At 37.2% G+C, this 16,842-nt stretch overlaps 1 protein-coding gene across 1 annotated transcript in view; it reads left to right on the plus strand.

Moving 5' to 3' along the window:
• Positions 1-16,176, plus strand: part of PRDM5 (PR/SET domain 5) — an 86,982-nt gene extending 70,806 nt beyond the window's left edge. The window contains exons 15-16 of the mRNA XM_061372117.1: positions 11,314-11,418; positions 15,748-16,176. Of these exons, the coding sequence (XP_061228101.1) occupies positions 11,314-11,418; positions 15,748-15,912 (270 nt within the window). The 3' untranslated portion in view covers positions 15,913-16,176. The remainder of the gene's footprint in view (positions 1-11,313; positions 11,419-15,747) is intronic.
• Positions 16,177-16,842: the final 666 nt, after the last annotated feature.

The following is a 16,842-nucleotide window of genomic DNA, read 5'->3' on the forward strand; positions in this document are numbered from 1 at the left end:
AAGTTTTAGGCCAAACATTAGCTTAGAAGTAATTAGTAGTTTGTGGAGCGCTTCCTGGTGGTTCATTGTGAGCAGACTAGTCCCATATTATATGTTGTTTCTTCTTCTTTGCAGCTATGTATAATAACTTTAAAAAGTGCTATAAAGTACTTTTCTGTTGTTACTGTACTGTATTACTGGTTTTGCACCAGAAGAAATTTCATTACTGTGTATGTTCTACAAGGCTCTGAGTAGGAGGAGTAGTACAAGAGCTGCTCTGAAATGGTGCGAGTTTATTTTTTCCTTGATTTGTCATAGTGTTGGAATAAAATCAGCAAATCCTATTATTTACGAGAGCAATTGTGTGGTTGGCAGGAATATGAAGATTTATGTTTGTAGTAGGTTGATGCTTGTCAGAAATGTAGTGGTTGACATTCAGGATTTCATTACGAGACATTAAAAATTCTGAATTCATTCTTGTGTGTTTGGTGTTGCTTATGCATAATTTTTAACTTAGTAAGAGTGTTGAGAAAATAAGAAAAATCTACAAAGCTATCGTACAGGATCAGGAAACAAAACCAGCCCTTTCAGTAGAGAAACAGCTACTGAGTAGGTAGGTTCTATAATACTTTTTGAAGATTGTCTGCCTTGAAGTTTCTTTGAACACAAAAGTGCTAGCTAAAGGTGAAATCTCTGCACTGTGAGGATGTTGGCTATGCCTTTTCTTACCTTTTCCTACATATAAATTTTATTTATAAATTTATTCTTGCATGCAAAATAATTATTCAAAGAAAATTAACAAGATACATAAACCAAGAAGGCACTTTTGTGTCAGCTGAACCTAGCAATATGGAAATAACATCATCATAGCACTCTTCATCAAGGGCTATTCTTGTGTGAATACCCTGGAAAAAGAGTCTGGTCTTTTAGTCAGACAAATTGTGAAGTATCATAAAAGTAATGATATAACATTCAACAAGGAAAATGTCATTGTAGTGATTAAATCTAGATACATTTTACCAGTGGGATTAAATGCCAAACATGACCCTGTGGATCAGGGAAGGCTGCTGGAAAAATAATTTTAGAAAGTTCATTAAGGCCTGGCAGCTGCTAAACTGAGTACAGCCTGGGTGGCCATAGGTGTCACCTCACTCTGGAGTAAACAGAGAAGGTAAGCCAAAACCCATAGTGACAATGTAAGGAGTAAAAAATACCAACCACCTAATATTAAAATGTCACCTGAGCACTGATTTTTTTCTATGAAAGTAGATGTGTTTGGGGTTTGTTTGATTTTTTTTTTTCTTAAGAAGAAATACAACAGCATAAGAAAACTATGCATAAATGAGGAACTCATTAAAGTTCTTGATGAATCAATTTACATGCTGTATCAGCTTTGAGGAAGTACACGCGTACTTCTGACCTTCACAGAGCAGTAAACTTCAGCTCTTTCCTAAGGCTTTATTCAGTGCCTGACATAATACTATGCAGTTTGAGCTTTAACATGTAGAGAAATTATTGTATGTTACTGCAATATAACTGTTAATATTTGGAAATATGATCATTGATAGGTGTCCAGAGTTATTGTCACACAAATTGATGTTTTCATTACTTCTGAAAATGGTACTTTAGTTACAGTTTATTTCAGTTAAATACGTGGCGGTGATGGAAAACAGAAAGAGTAGAAGCCATTTGCAAATGTTTTTTCATCACATGGTTTGAATATTTCATATTTTTATTTGGAAGGTATAACAGATACATGTAATTTTTATAGTTTAAAAAAAACAGTTTCTGGTGGTGAAAGGCTGCTGGCTGTAATGCTCAAATTGTGTGTTGCCAAGATAATATTTTAAACATAGAGAAATTAGGGAAATTGTAGGGATAGGACAAGAGGTGATGGGTTAAAACTTAAACAGGGGAAGTTCAGGTTAGATATAAGGAAGAAGTTCTTTACTGTGAGGGTGGTGAGGCACTGGCACAGATTACCCAAGAAAGTGGCAAATGCTCCATCCTTGGCAGTGTTCAAGGCCAGGCTGGACAGAGCCTTGAGCGACATGATCTGCCCATGGCGGAGGGTTGGAACTGGATGATCTTAAGGTGTTTTCCAACCCTAACTATTCTACGAGTCTATGGTCTGCTGTCATGAAAATGTCTTCAGTATAAAGATAGCCTTAGAAGCTAAGGACCTAAGGCCTGATGCAGTATATGCAAGAATTAGTGTGCTGATTTTGGCTGGGATAGAGTTTATTTTTCTCCTAGTAGCTGGTTTTATATTTTCTTCCCTTGTTATTTCCCTTATCATTATTATCAATATTAGTAGTAGTAGTTTTGTATTATACTTTAGCTACTGGACTGTTCTTATCTCAGCCCATGGGGTTTACAGTTCTTTTGATTCTCCTCCCTATCCTGCCTGGGGAAGGGGGACATGGTGAATGAGCTAGAGGCTGGGTGGTGCTAAGCTACCAGATGGGTTTAAAACATGACAGCCAACCTTGAGTTAATTCTGAGTTTTATTTATGAATTTCATGGGAATAGTTGTAAGTCACAATAGGTGTGGAAGCTAGGCAGTCTCCTGTAGAGATCCTTGTCTTGAAGTCAGTGTTTCAGCTTCCTGCTGAGACAGTACAAAAAGAAAACTGTCCTTATCCAGATCCTGAGCTAAACAGCCTTTCCAAAGCACTCATTTGGAACTTTAAACAACACCCTCTATTATTTTTTTTCAACTCAAAAGAGTATTAAGATAAATATTGGAAAAAAGATGCAAGAACAGTATTGACGATTGTGACATAATTTCCCTTGTTCTGTTTCTCAGGAGGTATTTGGGCTTCAGAAAGTTTTAACGAGGGTCATGTGTTCTAGAAACATCATACTATGCTATGCCTCTCCCCCCCTCCCCAATTATACTGGGTACTAAATATAGTCCTCTATGCACATGACAGTGTGTAATGAAATAAGATGTGGTGTTGATTGAATTTTGAATTTTTTTCAATATTTCCCTATTGGTGAGACATGAGTGAGTTCCCAAACATCTCTCTGAGGGTGACGACTCTGCCAGTGCTCTGGTTTCCTTGCCTGTGGAATCTGTGTTTGTGTACAGAATACAGAAGGTTTTAATCCCACTGCAGCTGTATTTTAACTTACTTTTTTTTTTTTTTTTTTTTTGCAATCTTGACTGATGATCATCTTTTACTCATAGATTGAAAATGTTTGGGGTTTTTTTTTGGTTCTTTTTCCAAGAGCAGATCAGCATCTGTTGAATATTCATCATAGCTGATTTAAATAAACCCTTCATCACTAAATCTGAGGAAGATTCGTTATTTCGGTGGTTTGAAAAACCCCAAAGAAACAGTTTTAAAGATTGTAGGTTGCAAATAGGTAGATCTACTGTGGAAAAGGGGAAGTTAATGGTTTCGTAAGGTCCAACTAATTGCATATGCTACAACTTTTGAACAAATAATCCTTTTTTTTTTCTTCTGACATCATTTCAGTTAAGATGTGTGGTTTTATTTTCATTACAAGCTTTATTGCAAGAATTTCAGATAGTATTTTTTCAAAGCTCCCAAAACTGAATTGAGGACTTTTCGAACAAAACCATCAGTCATTTCTAATGAAAGTGACTTTTTATGTGCATTTACTGAATCCTGTCTGAATTGTTTCAGCAGGAATGTTTCTGTGTCTGCTCCAGTTACTGGAAATATATATTTTTTAAGGCTTTTACTTCTAAAGTGAGGAAAAGTACTTGTAAAGTGATTGTTTATTGAGTTTTAATCATTGTAAGATTCAAGTCCCTACTATTTGTGTAGAGTTGGAAATTCTCATCAGCCTTTGTCTTCCTGTGTCAACATTATTTTAGTAATATAATGCAAGTCTTAGTAGGCAAGTCTTTAATGCAAGTTTAAGTAGGCCTGTCTGTGGGTGAGCCACTTGCTGTAACTTCCAAACCCCTCCCAATTACTAAGAGAGCATCTTGTTAGTTCTTGCCCATTTTTCACACTGAAGTATGAAACTGGACTTCATTAACTCACACCATCTGTGATCTGAAGTGCCTTAGCCTCCCTTCTCATCAGGGTATGTGTTGCTAGTGGTGATGACCTAACAGAAAGTATCACTGATGGTGTTTTTTTCTGACATTAATCAGATTAGTCCTTTTTTTAGGGCTGAGATGGAGGAAAGAAGGAGACCGTTAACCCAGAAAGCTGGAAAATAGTAACAAGAAAAAAAAAAAAAAAGGAGGAAGAGGACAATTAAAAGCAAGGGGCTTCCTCCTAAATCTATTGTTCCCACCCAGAACCGCTTTGCTGTCCTGCAGGGGGCTAATGAGGAAAAACACTAGCACCATAAACAGCCAGCTGATGCACTGGTAAAGAAGATCACTACTAGTGCTACCAGGAAAAAGTGTCTGGTCGTAGTAGTAGGGAACTACTTTGAAAGGAGCAGAGGCACCTAGATGTCAGCCTGACCCAGTCTCAAGGTAGGTGTGTTGCCTACCCAGGGCATGGGTCAGGGATGTTGCAGAGAGGCTGCCTGCTATAGTAAGTCCCACTGACTATTACCCACTTCTACTAATCCGTGTGGGTGTTAGTGATATAGATAGAACATAAAGAAGGACTACAGAGCCCTGGGAGAGGTGGTTAAGGGCTCTGGAGCTCAGATAGTCTTTTTGTGAATTCTCCTTAAAAAGGCTAGGAGGATTGGCCAGGTTAATAAATGATTAGAGTGGTGGTGCCATAGTCAGGGGTTTGGGTATCTAGAACATGGGACTCAATTTAGTAGGCCAGGTCTACTGGAGGCTGGTGGAGCTGGTCTGTGGGGAGAGCAGTTTTGGTAGGAGGCTTGCCAGACTGGTCAAGGTAGCTTTAAAGTAGATGTGTTGGGCGAGGGGGGCATCATTCCATCTGAACACACCCAGTCAGTTGCCAGCACCTACAATAAATGCTCAGAGCAATGTAGAGAGATTCCAGCTGCTCCAGCCAATGAGCTGGCTTCATTAGAAGCTCGGCTCAGATGCCTCTATACAAACACCCATAGCATGGGCAACAAACAAGGAATTAGAGATGTGTGCACATCTACGGGGGTATGATATAATAGGCATCACAGAAACGTGGTGGGACAAGGGGTAACGGGTTAGAACTTAAACAGGGGAAGTTTAGATTGGATATAAGGAAGACATTGTTTACTATGAGGGTGTTGAGGCACTGGAAGGGGTTGCCCAGGGAAGTTGTGCATGCTCCATCTCTGGCGGTGTTCAAGGCCAGGTTGGACAGAGCCTTGGGTGACATGTTTTAGTGTGAGGTGTCCCTGCCCACGGCAGGGGGGTTGGAACTCAATGATCTTAAGGTCCTTTCCAACCCTAACCATTCTATGATTCTAAATGTAACTAAGCATTAGCTACATAAGCCACCCTTGCTTCACTAGGAGCTTTACTGTCTTTCTTACTGCATTATACTTAATTCCCAGCCCTTCAGTTAAGATGAAAGTTGGTCTTTTTAAAAGAATTGAATGATACATTGCATGTCACCACTTCATTGATAGTAATACTACTGATCACTCAAATGTAGAAGAAACCTGTGCATTGACACTGGAATTTGCTGAGGTTCAGAGGTTTTACCACAGCTGCTATCTAACAGGTTTTCTTGTAAAGAATTACTCACTTGGTCTGGCCCCCAGCATTTTCTGATACTGGCTTTGGGGGGTTTCTAGACCAAGCAGAGAGATCTGTCCAATTCTTTAGGACTTCTGTTACTCATTCGTCACTGTTCTGTTTAACTTTTGGTAGAGCTTTGCTGTTAGCGAGTGAGTACAAGTTAGATTGCAGGTTGCATATGGGCTGTGCATCATGAGCCCTGTTTTAGGCTGCCTTTGACTGGACTCTTTTCCTGAGGTCATGCTTTTCAGGCTGTTGGAGCCTTGAACCTTCTTTCTGTTCACATTCAGGTGGAGTTTTGGGGGAGGATGATCCCTGTCATATGCAACTGGCTAGAGAGCTCCTGAGTGTGATTTGAGGGATACATCAACATTAATAACTAGTAATAATTGAAACAAAGTTTTACTGATATTAGGAAAAGGTTTAAAACACACAAAGCAAAGGGTTTATATGAAATACACATAAACTCAGCATCATTGCCTCAGTGCCTAAGGTGCCCTTTAGGTAACGCTTCCTGAAGTATTTGTCACTGTCATCCTGGACTGTAAGTGGGGAGCACCACTGTCTTTCTGCAGTTTCAGTTGGCAAAGCTATAAGATTTCCAGGACTCTATTGGAGCAGTTAGCTCTTGGCAGCAGCAAGCCTGACTAGTGTATTTTAATGTTGTCTGGCTTGTCATGTTTGTTCATTCTGGGCCACATTTTTCCATTTTTGAAGATTTTTTTCAAAAGGATTTTTTTTCTAACCCTGTGTTCAAGCGATAATGCAAATACATGTGATAATATTCCTTAAGAGTAATACAAATATTTTCAAATTCCCCATATAAGGTTTGAAAGCAGATGTTATTGTACCTGCATCTCATGTACATGGCATTGTAAGACTTTCTCTTTGGGAGCAAAGAAAAGCTCTTTGTTTTAGAATAATGAAAGAAATTAAAAACAAGGAGAAAGAAAATTTAGTAAGCTAAAGGATGGGCTATGTATTTTAAAATATTGCGCTATCAAAAAACACAGGCTGGTATTTTTCTTGAGCTCTGTGTTTCCTGTTGTGAGAATAAATCTCACCCAAGAAAAATTCCATACCTACTGTTTTCTGAGGGGTTTAGGTTGAGACCTTTTCAGGCTTAATCAGGCTTTACCAGGAATCTTCATGTATGTACTGGGCCTTACAATTTTTTTCTTTTTTTTCCCAAATGTATCATGTTTGTCCCCAAATTTGTCTTGTTACACGGTCTCCGTAAGTCTCCAGAGGAAAAAAGAAAAAAAAAAAAATTATTTATCTTTTCTGTCCTGTATCATCACCTCATGCCTAGCAATTTTCACACTTGTCACAAGTGTGTATGTTTACAAGTAATATATGATTCGATGTGCTTTTCCTTGTTTTTCTGAACTTCTTTGAATATTCTGTTTTCAGCATATAGAAAATGCAGATACATCAAGTTGATAGTCATGTGAAATTTAACATCATCAGTATGTCTTACCCCAAGATGCTAGCAGTTCTAATTAGATGTGTGCTTAGATGTATGAACATGATCTAAAAGTACAAACGTGCAATATGTGAAATTCTCAAGTATATCAGAATTAAATCTGCTGAATTCAGTAGGATAAAAAAATGATCTTAAGAGAGATTAGATCACAGCTGTGTGATTTTAAGTGTACTCTGTATGTCAGTTAAAACCTAAGTGTTAAAAAGGTTTATTGATTAACATTTGTGCAGTCAACAAGTTGACTTTCTGAGTAGTTTAAGTCTGCAATCACTGTAGGAAATCAATAATTAATCTAAAAAAAAAAAAAGTAGAGAATAAGTTCTCCTGAGTGTAGGTTCAGCCCAGTTTTAATTTGCTCCTGCCTCCTTGGAAAGAGTTACTACAACTGTTATTAACTCGCATTTATTTGAATCTTGAGCTATGATTTATTGGATTATAGTAGTAGCTAATGTTTTTCTTGCTCTTGCTGTTGAGCTCACATAATAGTTCTAAATTCAGATTTAAAAGGTTATTTGGAGATACTCCTACCGAAGTAATTCATGTTTTACCTGTGTAATCAATTTTACCAGGTATGCAGAAAAAAACACATGCAGTGGTGCTAAGCTAATATATATAATGCTATATTTTCTTAAGTGAGATACGGTCAACTACAGCAACAGTTAGCAGTTCAGATATTCTGGATTTAAGTATGTCCATCTGCTGTGATTGCAGGATACTCTGTACGCGTTCTATCAATCTGTTAAAGGTGCTGTCAAATGGCCTTGAGAATATGTTGTGTTCTGATGTCTTTCTAAGGCAAAGCACAGTATGCATAGAATCCAAGGTAGTCATTTATGATTCATCTATCCACAGACAGATGAAGTGTATATTGCAGATGCTGTTTTATTTGTCATATTTATTAAAATGTTGAATTCCTCTCAGTTTTAATGCAGTGAAGTGAAAATAGCCAGAGATGGGAGCTTCTAAGTTAGTATACCAACCTTATGGCAAAGCACCTTCCAGAATACCAAGTCCCATTTGAGTTCTCCTTGGCTTTCCTTTTTTTTAGAAGCAGCAGTGTTAAAAATCCTGATCTACATATTTCTTATTTGTATCTGATGTACTTTAAAACGTAATATTAAATCACTGCAGTATCAGCTACATCCTGTCTTCCTCACTGTCCCTGCTCCCTTCCTCATTTATGTCACCAATAAAAGAAAACATGTAATCCTTCGGTTTTGCTGCCACCATAGTCACGGCCTTGCAGATGCTTTTTGAACAGAAGGTAGATTTATAGTACTAGCAGTTGCTAACTCCTTTGAGGTCAGACTTAAATGGCCTTCCCAATGACCTAATTGTTGACACTTAGCAGATTTTTCCCTTCGCTTGATTTTTTAAATTTGTCCAACTTTCTTCTAATCTTATCACTGGTTCCTATTGTTCTTCTGTGGTGTCATTAACTTTCTTTCATACTTACTGCTGTGGGTTTTATCTGTTTGGGTTTATTTTCTGTTTGCATTTAGAGCAGTGGTGCTTATGCCAAGCCAGCATCATCTTTCCCATTTACAAATGTTGCCTTCTCCAAGTATTGTGCAGTGGAAATTTGTTATGAGGGGAGGAAGTGAGAGAGGGGAAAGGAAAAGCACAGAATGTTTTGTTTTGAAGAAATTATTATCTGAGAATGATGTCTTCTTCAAAACCGACAAATAAGTCTTTTTCTCTGGAGAGGTAAGGCCAGGTTTTGCTCTGGAAAAGACTACTGATTTTACTGAAATGGACACAGATGTGAATGAAGGGTAGCTTAGCTTAGGGGAGGAGCAGCTAATGTGAATCAGAATTGTGTCTGCTGAAGTCACTGGAATATACAGATGTAAGGAATATAAAATTAGATCAAAGATAGATTTGGATGTGTTTCCGGCACAACATATGTGAATTTGAATACAGATGCCAAGGAAGTGGTTAGATATACCCTTTTTGGCCATAGGGAATAATAAAAATAGGCAAATATAACTTTGGGAAAGATACTACAGCCCAGGTTTGTGATTTCAGCTTTACAGAGTTTAGAATGGCTGTTCCTCCAAAATGGAATCCTGAAGTCCACTTCACTCTGAAATCAATAACATAATCAATCATAATAATACCGGAAGAACAAGATGATAAAGAGGAGGAAGTACACCTGGTACAGTTTGCAATAATGAATGTTTTCATAGGTGTTGAAGATGTACACATCATGTACTTTGTGTGCTTTCTGTGGAGCAACGTACAGAGAGAAAGGCTGTTTTCAAAGAACTCACAGAAAATGCAGTTTATGTTAACCACAATGGAAAATCAATTAAGGGGGGTGTTGCCGAAACCCGCTGTACATATTTGCATATCATTATTGTATATTCATACATTTCCTTAAAAATTACAAACCTGCTCCATGATGTCTTTAGTCAGTCTAGCAGAATTCCCTGAGATATGAATTTTTTGGTCTAGGTGATGATGTTTTAAGATCAGCTCAGATATCTTTTAGGTAATTTGTTATGTTTTACTCCATACTGAAGAATCATGGAAATTACAAAAAGATAATGATTAAAAAACCACAAAGATGATAAAGATGTGTAGGGAGAATCTTGCACAGAAAAGCTCATTAGCGGCTTCCCTTTAGGCCAGTTTGATTATGCAGTTGGGCACCATGTAATCAGCCTCTGTCAGTATAAAGATTTGTCTTGCATCATGCTGAAATATACTTTGTCTCATGATTTACTCATGTCTGAAATTGAAACTGCTGGAGAAATGCTTTTTCCTGTGTACACTACTTAGGTTTCAGTGAGGTCAAGGACTCCTGCTACTACAAGATGAGAAGTTTATGTCTGTGACGCTGCCTTTTCTAGGAAACCTCATGGGAGGGTACTCCATAACCCAGTGTTCACCCGCACTGCAGTCTCTGGATCTGCAAAACCCCACCCTACTAAAGAGAGAGCCTGGGACATACCCAAAACAACAGTGGTTTGTAGTCCATTGTATTATGTGTACGGTTTATGCTGAGTACCTGGCAGAATTCATCAAGATATGGAGACCTGATTTTCCCCTACAAGCTGAGAACAGTAATTAATAACCAGAGAATTTTTTCACTTTGTAGCTTCAACACCTAAGATGAGTTGTTCATTCTCACTTATCCTTGGATCCCATGTTATCTCCCAAAGGACCATTAAGATTGCCGCCTATTATTTTTTAATTCATAGGCTTGGCATTTTTATTACTTATTGATTTTTCAGTCTTGGTTTCAACTGAATTTAGTAAAATTTAAGATTTTACTAAACAATTACATCATTGCCTAAAATACGCATCTTTAGAACTTAAGCAATGCAGAATTAGAGGCCACAGGAAAAAAAAAAAAGAATGAAAGAAGTGTGATTGATTCAAAAATAAAGGTGCTTCTAGGATATCAAAATTTTAATGAGGAAATGTGCAGTGCCATAATACTAACTTTTACATTTAACTGATTTATTTAAATATTGTTTTCCATACTGTTCTTTTATCACTTTAGTGGAATAAATGAGGAGTTATACCTTATATAATTTTATATATTAAGGAAGAACTTTACGGAAGAAAAGCCTTATAGAAGTGGTTTTCCGTACATACATCTATTTGAGGATAGTGAGCTTGCAACTTTTATAGCATCATGTATTACAGTAGCTGCTAACCAATAGTTATAATAAAAATACAGATGGCTTGGTTGCCATCTGCGCTTCTTTTGAGATTCTGCAATGAATATGTGATCAACCTTCTGTCACCACTTTTCAAATTAGTTTTTCTCTACCACATGGTTTCTTTGTATCCCTTCTTCCTCTCCTCCCTTCTTTCACTGTTTGGAAACATGCTAACAAACCTGAGGTTTTTATAGTTATCTTGTCTTTAAGCTTTTGTGGACGATAAAGGAAAGTACCTTGGAATTTAATGTGTCTGTACCTTTCACATTCCAAAAAACAGGTTCCCAAAATGGCTGGTTTTGAAAGACTGGAACAGATAATTAATTCATAAGTGGGTGTTAAAGTGGAAACTGTCAGGCCATGGCTTTCCCAGCTTTACCTTAATCATTTGAAAGTGGTTTTCTGTTGTTTTCACTGACTATAATCCCTTAGAGAGAACATAAAACTTGCACCATTCGGGATGGAATTTCACTTCTTTAATGACTTGGGCTCTGCTTTTACTCACTTTCACTCACTGTTGTCATTTCATACAGGAAAAACCATACCAGTGTTCAGAGTGTAATAAGGCTTTCAGTCAGAAGCGTGGCCTAGATGAGCACATGAGAACCCACACCGGAGAGAAGCCATTTCAGTGTGATGTGAGTCTGTCCCTTTGTCTTCTTGACTTCAGTGCAGCACCAGGACTTACTTGCAGTGAGACTGTAGCCTTGCACCTATTGGCTGTGGCATAAAGTTACACTTCACAGAGTCTTTGATTGTCTAACTAAAGAAAAGACCATTCAGGAAATTTTATGTACCTTCTCCACCTGCCAGAAGCTTTGTACACCCTGTTATTTTATGGTTTTGGATCCCGTAAGAGTTATTTTCACCATTAATGCAATTTCGATGTTGCAAGTTACAAATTCATGCAGGTTAGGTTCCTGTACACGTTGTATGACAGATTAATATTTGGGGATTAGTTTATACAGGAAAAGGTATTTAATTCATTACATGTAATCTGAATGCTTCTGATGTTGGATGGCACAAATACAAGTTCGGAATTTCCAGTTTCTGTTTACTGAAATCTGGTCTGATATTTTCAACATCTGTTTTTTTTCTTAATTGTTCATTGAAGAAAGCATGGATGTTGTATATGCTTACTGAAATGCAGCATATTATATAACAGTTCATAGATGACTGTCAAGTCCCTTTCATTCAGCATATCCCACTGTGTATACAACGTATCTCACAACTTTTTGGAAGGTAGGTGGGGAGGCTGAGTGTGCAGAGACTTTTGGAAAAAAATGTTGAGAATTAGCAAAAGCCAGAAGGTAAGTTGTTGCTCAAGGATTTGGAGGGTATCAGGATATAGAACTGGTGCTTTGTTTTGTGATACTAGCTCTTAATGAGCTAGTCACAAGTGAACCACCAGCTTTCAGTTATATCTTAGGTCACTCAGTCTGAACAGCTGTAAATTTGTTCATAAATTTTAATATTAGATGCAAAATTAGAATAACTACTTGGCATGAAACTCACAAGGGTCTGTTAATTGATCTTTTACTAAATAATCTGGTGGCATTTCATGAAGAATAAAATGTATGAAAAATTTTGCCTGCAGTATTTTGCTGATGTCTGCAAGTCAGGGGATTTTCTGTATTCTTTTGGGATAATCTCAGCCTGGCTCTTGGTTGGACCCTGAGGATTTTTCTAATTCCAAATCACTGTCAGTAACTTTTTCAGACTTCTGTACTGTGTATTAGCTGTTGGCCAGTTTGCAGTGTAAATGCAATTTTTCTCACACTGTAGATCCGAAATTCACTGGTCTTGGATTTATAGTGTGCTTTTTGAGATCAGTTTGGGCTGATGGTTCTATTTTATTCTTTTTTTTTTTCTTTAATCGAAAATAGGAGCGATATGAAAACATACTTTTCTGCTTCAACTATTCCTTCACTTTTCCTCACTATTAGATATAGAACTGTATTTTCCTAACCATAGTATGTCTAGAAACAGCTATAATCTGTATCTAAACCTAGTCCTTCTCTGAGAATTTTTATATATATGCCTTCATTTACTAGAGATTATTTTAATATTTTAAATTAAATTACTGCCATGTTTCACAAAAAATTACGCTTTAGCACTAGTTTTCTGCCAGCTGCACATTGCAGAGATTGATGACTTTTGGGGGTTTGGACATAAACAGCAGATGCTTCTACAATTCATTCATCCCTTTTCAGTTGTCCAGGTGCCTGTCATGGTGTGCTGCTTAATACACACTTTGAGAGTGTCGAAAGTTTTGTTTTCAATAGTTACTCCTTATTTCATGTGTACTCCAGTTACACAGGTGCTGGGGACATAGAAAATGTTATGCAGAAAAGACCATTACTCCAGAGCTCTCACATTGCATGTTACCAGATGTTTCAGCAGAAGTTACAGGAAAACCAGTAGTGGGCAGTTATAGAAAAATGTACCTATGGGAGACATTTGTTGTTGGCTCCCCAGTACTTTTTACCCTCAGATATTCTCACCTACAATTTTTTGTCCTGCTACAGATAGCTGTAGGTGTGCTCATTATTTTTGTTATTATGACTTGAGTGGTAATTTATGGCACAACTTCCACAAATTCTTAACTGTGGATTTTGGGAAGGATAGTGTATGTCAGGTTACTGTAATGGAATTTCAATACCTGTCTTTTAGTTCTTTCATTAACAGAAGCGGTTAATAGCTATTCCATTCATTGGTCTCTGTACATGTGCCATGTTCCTTCTTAGTCAACTCCTGTGAAGTTTTCTCTCTTTCCAGCACTTCCCATGATTTTTTTCCCATGTTCATAATAATTTTTGTTACTATTTTCTGGATTTTTTTTCCCTGTTCCCATTGGATGGTTTAAGGGAGTAGTAATATTACTGCATAGCCTTACCCATTAAAGTAATTGGCAAAGTCCGTAAGACAATGCCCAGACCTACTAAGAATCCTTTAAAGGTGAAAAACAGGCTGTGTTTTTATTTATTAGCATATCCATAACTGTAATCATACATGAAGCCATCCTGAAAGACAGAAGTTGTAGGAGAGTTGTTTGCTCCTGTTTCCTACCTGGCATTAGAAGCAGTCATAGAAGCTATTCAGCTCTCTAAGTATATATATACATTTAACAAATTACAGATTGATAACATATTAAAGAACATTTTCTGTCAGAGTTTTCTTTGTTTCTTAGTACATTTGCATTTACAAACAGGAATTGCTTTCAATGCCAAAGAACTGAAAAAGGAAATGTTTGGCTATTGAAAAAAAAAAACAAAACTGTTTGGTGAAGGTGCTACAGTTTATTTTTGTGTTTATTTCTGTCATCAAAAGCATTTTCAGAACTCAAGGACTCAATGCTCACATATCTACTGATGATAGCAGAAATTGAATATTCCTATTTTAAGGTGAAAATTCTAATATTTATCACAAAGGAAAGTGAAAATAACTGAGGTATGAAAATAGAAATATTTTTTTTTCCCCCTAATAAATCTGAAGACCAGCCTATTTTTAACTGGAAGGCTAACTGAACTTCAGTTGCCTCAGAGACCACAGATCATTCTTTCAGGGCAGAAAGGTCAGGGTACTGCCTGTCCTGGTTTCTTTCCAGTACAGTGTTTCCCTCCACTCTGCCTTTAGTTGACCCTACACTTACTTTCAAATGTCAGTCTCTTCAATCCTCCCTACTTGATCAGAACTTTGATCATTTTGAAGAGATTGATTAGATTTCAGGTGCACATTAGCAGGCATGGTTGTAAATCTCTAAAATGTCAGTCTTACTTATAAACTTGAAATCTGAAGCAGACTCTTAAAAAAATCCCAGAAACCAAAACTTTTGTGCATAAGTATAGCACAAGATGTATTATAGCATATGATCCTGTGCTTTCCATGTTCTTTTTGAAGAAGTTAGGTAGTAGAACATGCTAGAGCCCTGAAGGAACATCAGGACACATTATACTAGTTACATGAGCATTGTAAGTGAAAAAAATGTAGTTTAGGACTCTGTTAGAAACTGTTTACTTTAAAAATTAAGAAAGGTGTGTGAGATACAGAGATCACATATGTACCTTGTATGTGTGTATATCCTTGATTGGCTTCCTGGCTTCCAAGAAACATGTGTTTACAAGTATATGATACTTCTAACACGTTGAGTCTTGTGAGCAAGCATGTTGTTACAATTAGATAAATATTATGAGTTCACTTTTGGTGCTGTGTGGAAGAGGAACAGAAAATGATATTTGGCAAAAGCAGTATTAAGACCTCACCAGTGGATGCTGTAGGTGATATTCCTCATCACATAACAAAAGGGTGACTTGCTTGGGTCTGAAAGAGGTTGGAGAGTTACATTTGCTATATAAAAGTACTTGATCGTGTGATAAATTCAAAACTATTTGATTGCAACCGCACATGCAGTGTTCTTGTTTGGGAAAAATTATTTTGGATACAAGTGATGTTTTTAGCATGGCAGAGTCTTCTATAATAATTATTAACCTTTCTTGCAGTCCTCAAGAGCTTCTTTTTTTCTCACTCCTCCCTCCTTGTAGCTGAGCAAGTTGAACTGATTTTTTAGGAACATGCAGATGTCATTCTGGAAGTCAGGAAGGAAATACTTCATATGAAGCTGAATTACTGCATCCCAGATAGAATAATAGGTTAAAAAAAACCCAACTGCGAACCAAACCCACACACAATACAATATAACTGGGACACCTATTGTGTTGATATACAGATAGACTACATCTTTATCCTTTACCAGCCCCCATGCTTGTGGTACCAGTGTTATTGTATGACACTGAAATATACCAGATAGAGTAAGGTGCTTTCTGAAGCATTTATTCTTCCAAAGACCAGCTCATTTATTAAGTATTGCAGTTCTTTGTGGCCGTGGCCTCAGTGATAGAACATAAGGGGTTCTATACATGCTTGAAATTTTAAGGCTTCTTTTTTCTGTCTTGTCTTCACTGCCTTAGGTTTGTGATCTGTCCTTCAGCCTGAAGAAGATGCTGATCCGACACAAGCTGACTCACAACCCCAATCGACCGATGGCAGAATGCCAGCTTTGCCACAAGAAATTTACTAGAAATGACTACCTCAAAGTGCACATGGAAAATGTCCATGGTGAAACCGACAGCTGATTGTGGCATATGTGAGAGGAAAGGATGTCATGCTCTGAAATGCTTCATTTGCGTGTATACAAACTCCAGATTTACCACCTGGCTTGTAAGCATAGTCAAGAGAAATAATGGTTATGTGTTCACAAATTATTTTTCCTACTTTTTTTTTTTAATCTACTACTAGGATAAAAACCAAAGAAAGACATTTACCTGAAGTAAAACATAGCTTGAAAATAAAAAGATGAAGATTAAAGAACTTTGGGAAAATTTTATCCTCAGAAAAATGAAACTAAAAAAAAAAGCTGTAAGCACACTTCACCTTCTCAATTACAGCCTTAGAAACCTAGATATTAGTACTGTTACCTGGAAATACATTTGGAACTGAACCCTGGCTGCAACTGTATTTCTGTATCTTAAGTTTCAAGAGTCCATTAAAATCCTTTAATTTGAAACCATGCAGAATTTGTCATTCTGATTGACTGCTGATTCCATCCAGGCATATGTTATCCAGATCTTAATTCTTCACTTTGTTGTAACATGATTGTGTCTTGCTTTATTTCCAGCTTTCTCATTACTACATGAAGCTCGTTAACTTGAGCTGGTTCTTGAGATGCCAAATGTACAGGTACAGAAACAATGGAAATCTGTCCCATTAAGTATTTTTGTATGAGCATTAAGAAGGATTTATTCTGGTTACATGAGACAAGACTGAAGTGAAAACTTTGAGCAATTTATTTTAAGTACTGTATTCATACTCATCATTGTGACTGGTAAGGGAACTGGAAAGACAGCTGAATAGTGTGGCTTGAGCAGCTACAATTACCTAATTAACATGTATTTGGTTTCTTGGTGAACAGCTGGTTCCCAGTGTTCCTTCCTGTTGAATCACATGCCCCGGATTTCTACATCCCATTTAACTACTTTTCTTCTCTTAATTGTGCTAATGAACAC

This window comes from Neopsephotus bourkii, unplaced genomic scaffold (assembly GCF_033783945.1).
Source record: "Neopsephotus bourkii isolate Nb327-2 ecotype Australia unplaced genomic scaffold, CSIRO-AGI_Nbou_v1 NB_1598, whole genome shotgun sequence".
NCBI lineage: Eukaryota > Metazoa > Chordata > Aves > Psittaciformes > Psittacidae > Neopsephotus > Neopsephotus bourkii.